The 6,099-nt window shown below is 31.2% G+C and overlaps 1 protein-coding gene across 2 annotated transcripts in view; it reads left to right on the top strand.

Annotated features, from left to right (window-relative positions):
* LOC105461819 (kelch domain-containing protein 4) overlaps positions 1-6,099 on the top strand; it is a 27,781-nt gene that overhangs the window by 775 nt on the left and 20,907 nt on the right. The window contains exon 1 of one of the 2 annotated variants that reach the window (XM_011708321.1): positions 2,701-3,506. The exons of the other annotated variant lie outside the window; for it this stretch is intronic. Within the exon in view, the coding sequence (XP_011706623.1) occupies positions 3,438-3,506 (69 nt within the window). The 5' untranslated portion in view covers positions 2,701-3,437. Of the gene's footprint in view, positions 1-2,700; positions 3,507-6,099 lie in introns of those variants that run through there. 2 annotated transcript variants of the gene reach the window in all.

A 6,099-nucleotide genomic window follows, 5' to 3' on the forward strand; every position in this document is an offset into this window, starting at 1 on the left:
TATATATTTGATATTGTAGCATTTTTTGTTTTTTTAATAGTAAATTTGATTAAGGAGTAACACCACTGTAGAGGCAGAAAAAAGGCCTAACTTTTTAACAATTTTTTTGGGGAGTATGAGAAAAGGAATATGATTTCTGTTCAGAGGGTTTATTGAGTATATATCGAAGTACAAAAAAACATTTTTTTATTGCCATTTTTATACAAAATGGCGGCGTCAGTCCCCATCTTGAAAAACTTGAAACGCCAAAACGAGCGGAAAGTTTTCTTAAAAACTATGAGACCTAGAACAAAAAACCAAAGATTTTCTTAATCTACATACTATTTGCTGTGGAACATCGTAGGGGTTTTTCGATTAAATCAAAACTTTTTTTTATAAACAATTTACTGCTTATTTTTTGGCTCAAAATTCCATTTTTTTCTTCAAAAGCGTGCCATTTCTACAAAATTTGATTTAAAAAAAACTCTTACGATGTTCCACAGCAAATAGTATGTAGATTAAGAAAATCTTTGGTTTTGTGTTCCAGGTCTCATAGTTTTTAAGAAAACTTTCCGCCCGTTTTAGCGTTTCAAAATAAGGCGTTTTTCAAGATGGGGACTTACGCCGCCATTTTGTATAAAAATGACAATAAAAAAGTGTTTTTTTGTACTTCGATATATGCTCAATAAACTCTCCGAACAGAAATCATATTCCTTTTCTCATACTCCCAAAAAAAAATTGTCAAAATTAGGCCTTTTTTCTGCCTCTACAGTGATGTTACCTCTTAATCTAATAATCTAAAACGTAAATAATTATTTATTTAAAAATGGTACAAAATTAGCATATATACTTTTATGTAAGATCTTCTATATGTTATTATATGAAATTAATCAATTATAACATATTTAGATTAATGTTCAGATCATCATATCAGTCGCTTGGCTGCTGCTTGACCTTTTTTGACTTTACTATTTTATTATCTCTATGAATTATGAATTATCTGTCAAATTTATAAACTACTGCATACAGTAAATTATTATTTTTATTAAATATAATAAGTGACTATGAATGATAATGAAATATGCTTTTACATAAATTTAACATTTTTTAAAATTATTTAAATATATTTTGCCGACAGCACACAATATTTATAAAATATTTATAAGATTTGAAGATTACTTACAAGATTATTTACAAAATATATCAAAATATTTCATAAATATTTTTATGGTCTCAGATTGGACAGATGGATCATAAAGATTTATCATAAATATCATAAATATGTTTATGGTAAATATTATGGTAAATATTATAAAAATAATTAATAAATCATTATGATAAAGATTTATAAAAATATTTAGCTTTTTTTAACCTTCAAATGGTACACTTCTTTCAAGCATCCACTAATGGAATGATGGTGCGAATTTGAATTTAACATCTTAAATTGTACATCTTTCCTGAGAATAAAAACATAAATGTTTTGAAAACCCCACTTTTTTGGGGTAAAATTTTCTCGAAAATCCAGCGGTATTACTCAATTTAATGAAAAAACTATTTAACAATTGAAAATTAATTATAAATGAGTTACCGTTTCGAAAACGTTACGTTTTCGAAGAAGAGCTGCCATTTTTTTTGTTATTTCATGAAATGAAGTGAAACTTGCGTGATTCTTTAGTTAAATTGATGTACTTTATTAAAAAATTATTGTTGCAGAAATAGAAAGTAAAATATTTTTCTATAGCCAGAAGTTGGAATATTTTCTGTCCATTTAATAGTAATTTGTTTCTAATGAATCTTTCTAATAAATCTTTTTAAAAATAATTTCAATGAAAATTAGGTATTTTAAGTACAAATCTTGTCAATTTATAAAGTGAATTAATAAATACCGTTTACATAATTAAAATTATATTAAAAAGTACTGTTTATGTTATCATGAATGTTAAGACAGAGAAAATAGATAGAATAAGATTATACATACGAATGTTTTATTTGTTATTATAATGTAAAAAATAGAAACATATTACAATGTTTAAAAATGTGTAAAACGCTCGCATTCAATACATAACGCTGAGCGATGGTTATCGCACATTCTGCGCATGCAATTCGGACATCTTATACGTGTTTGTCCACTTGCGTCAAAATCACAGAGATTGCATCTCGCTCTCGTATCTTCTTTTATTATTAAAAACGTACGAATGAACCGAAAAATCAATAAGCAAAATTTTGCAAATTAATTTTTTTATTGATAGGCGCATTGTTCGGTGTTCTAGACGACGACGCTAATGTGGTTCTATTAGACCAAAAGCTAGATCTCTTAAAAACTTTGAGGGTGTAAGTTTCGCATTGTCAGCTTTTAAGGCGATGCTGGAAGGTCGGAAAAATTTGTACGAGGTCGATAAAGCAGACTCTTCAGTGTCAGTGGTATCTCTAAATGAACTTCTTACAATATCTTCTGTCTCACTCAAACACGCGGAATGTCCTTATCTAACTTATTGAAGTACCATCTCTTGGAAAATCCGGCACTACTGCCAAACGTAATTTTTGCTGTCTTTACCTCAGCCGAGCGTACGAATTACCACAAATTGCATTCTAAGCGATAATTGTTTTTCTACGCTTCTAATCGTAGCTCAAAAAGTCTTGTATTATTCGTGCAAATAATCCGATGCGAATTACTTTTTTTGTACAATGAGCTATAGAACTTTATAGAGCTTTAATACCAATGAAATGTTTACGTTAGGTGAGAGGTTTTTACAAAATACATTGGAACAGAATCATTTTGTTCTGGAGTTACTTTTCCTACATATGGAATCGCAGCGAGCATGTAGAATGTTTCCGTGTCATTGAGCATGAAAATTTTTAAGCCGTATTTCTGGCTTATTTTTGATATATATTCTAAAAATACATCTTCCGCGGAAAGATACTAACATCATCTATGCAATTACTGGAGGGCTCGTAATTGGTAATACAATTTTGTATAAAAATGTCCCATATTTCCTTAATCGGTGCCAATTTGTCCATGCTTCTACGCTGCTGTCTAGTATTTTTATCATCGAAGCGAATCATACGAGTTAAAAAATCAAATCTTTTCTCGGAAAATACTGCGCAATAAATTCCGCGACCAAATACTTTTGACCACATATTAATAATATTCAATTTATTTTTTTTGTAACATGCACTATAATAACATATGCCAAAAAATACATTTAGCTTAATTTCATTAACATGGCCCATGAAAGGATTGAGGTAAATGATTTTTTAATCTTAAGCGTTCAACTTCACGAGCTATTTGTTCATTAGTGTCCATCATAATTTTTTGTAATATAGCATTATCAAGTAATACCTGAAACGCTTGTAAAGGAGTTGTAATATTGCACACTTTATTTTTCGGAGACTCTCTGCATGTGTTAGATCCGCTGGAACGTCGACCGTGCCTGTTAGGTTCAATTTCAGACCATTTTATGAGACAATTTCTTGTTGGCACCCTTTTTCGAGGACGACTTCTTCGACGTTGTTTCTCAGCACTTTCAGTAAGCCGTTTTCTTTTCGTCACATTTTCGCATTCCGCATCAAAATCGTCATCCCCAGAATTTTCCTTAGCTGACTCCTCGTCATTTCTTTTGTCGTCGGAAATAATAAATTCTTCGTTGTCCGAATCAGAGTGTTCGGAATCACAGTCGGAATTGCTATTTCCTCAAGCGATTTTACAATATTTTTTGCGCTACGCAAATTATATTTCTCTTGCCCTGATCCTTTAGGTGATTCTATAAAAATACATAACAAGTTCTATTTTTCATTCTTTTATAATTTTATAAGCGTTTTGTAATTTTTTTTATTTCTATTTCTTGTAATATGTTACTTTTGATTCAATTATATATATATATATATATATTATGTCAAAAATCACATTTTTGTACAAATAATGTTATAATTCAAAAGAATTAATAAATGATAGTATATAAAAAAAATACATATAAGTTTTAATGAAGATAGCGTCTGCGAATGGAAAAAAGTAAGCACCGATCTGGCACACACTGTTTAAATACAAGTGCAAATATGCACCACAACAAACTTGCGAAGTTTATATCTCATCAATCTGCACGAGACTGAGGCTGTGCATGTTCTTACCTCCCCTGACACCGGAGGTACCGGGCATATTTAACATAGTGGGGATAAGCCACGACAGATATCTCTGTGCAAATGCCAGCAATTCGAAAATTTTTGCGGTGCGAATTCGCACTCTTGTACCATTTGAAGGTTAATAAATATATGAAACGTTTTTTCAATCAAATATAAGACTAAAAATACACAATTAACTTTTGTTTTAAATTCATTCTAAGTTTAAAATACACAATCAACTTTTGTTTTAAGTTTATTAAGTTTCCTTTTAAACTGAACACTGTCATGTAACACATTATAGCATAGTATAGTAAAATATTCTCATTCGTAGTATTCATATGAAAAACCAAATAAAATATACATAATAAAATACATTGCTATGAGTTGTGTGTATACAGCATTAAGTGCGCAATATTATCTACATAAATGATATCATAAAGAGGCAAAGTAAATTCACAGCCATTTTATTGAATGATAAAGTATGATTGAACTTGATTCATTTATTACATTGTATATTTCTGTAAACTGGTATTATACAATATATATACATACTACTTCGCGCGCGCATACACGCACACGCACACACACGCACGCACGCACGCACGCACGCACGCACGCACGCACGCACGCACGCACGCACGCACGCACGCACGCACGCACGCACGCACGCACGCACGCACGCACGCACGCACGCACGCACGCACGCACACACACGCACACACACACCACGTAAAACAATACAATTATAGTCATCGTTTTGTCTCATAAGCTGCAGAGATAGGTGTGACATAGACTCTGCTTTACGTGAAAAGTCGAAAACCCATGTGGGTCAATATAACTATAGATTTCGTTATGCCCAGTAAACTCTGTTCTTCTGTATAACATGGATTTACTTTTTATGTGAAACAAGGTCTACTCCACACCCATCCCTGCTTGTGAGATGAAACAAGGTCTATAATTGTACATTTTCATAGAATTAAAACTTAATAATCTTATTAAATAATATTGAATAAAATATTTTGTAAAACTTTATTATTATTATTAATAACTTTTTAATGAATAATGAACGACGGCTAAAACCTTTTAAAGGTCACGCTTTGTGTCGTTACTTTGACAACATATGTCAAGGTCATCGGAAGTGTTTCCCTTAAGGATGTACTCGTATAGTACGTACAATAGGAGCAAAACGTTAAAGGAATTTGATTTTGACGAATATGCTCTTTTTATATAATTTGAGTAATAAGGATTGTGCAGAATCTTATCATTTATTCAGAACTAGAGCGCAGTTGAAGAAGTGCTTTTGTTGCTTATTTTCTGAGAATTTTCAAGTTTCCGAAAATCTTTTGGCAGTGACGATTCAAATCCTCCGCTATTATGTTTTCCTCCCGTTTCATCACTAAACTTTCCATCCTCTTCTTTAAATTTCTTCTAATTATTTCTGTTATACAGGATGATCACACTTTCTTTCATCCTCTTTTTAGATATGATTATCATCTTTTTGACTCGCTGCCTTCTTTCCTCCAGTCCTTCTTCATATCTAACACAAACCCTTCTTGACACTGCCCTACCTTCAATTCTCTTAATTTTTTTTGTCTAGCTACATATCCACACATATGATTTTGATAATCTTTGATTCTCTTTTTCAATCTTTTTCTTCTGCTCATATATGTTTCACACAGGTAAAATCGAAATCTTCTATATATCATGCCTCCAAAATTCTTTCTCCTTATTCCATAACCCAGCAATATTCTAGAATAAAATATTCTCTTGAAATTTTTATTTCCTCCTTTTTTCCTATCTTTCTTCCCTTTTCTTTTTTCCTCTCTCTATATTCCTTCTCCCTTCGCTTAACCAAAACTTTGCTTCTTTCTTCATTCATCCTTTCTTTATCCTTTTTTCGATTTTTTTCTTCTCTTTTTCCTTCTCTATTTCTGTTTAATTTCAAAATTCTTTTATTCCTTCCTTTTACTTTCTTTCCTTTTATTCTTTCCTTTTACTTTCCTT

Source organism: Wasmannia auropunctata, unplaced genomic scaffold (genome assembly GCF_000956235.1).
Source record: "Wasmannia auropunctata unplaced genomic scaffold, wasmannia.A_1.0 LD276928.1, whole genome shotgun sequence".
Lineage (NCBI taxonomy): Eukaryota > Metazoa > Arthropoda > Insecta > Hymenoptera > Formicidae > Wasmannia > Wasmannia auropunctata.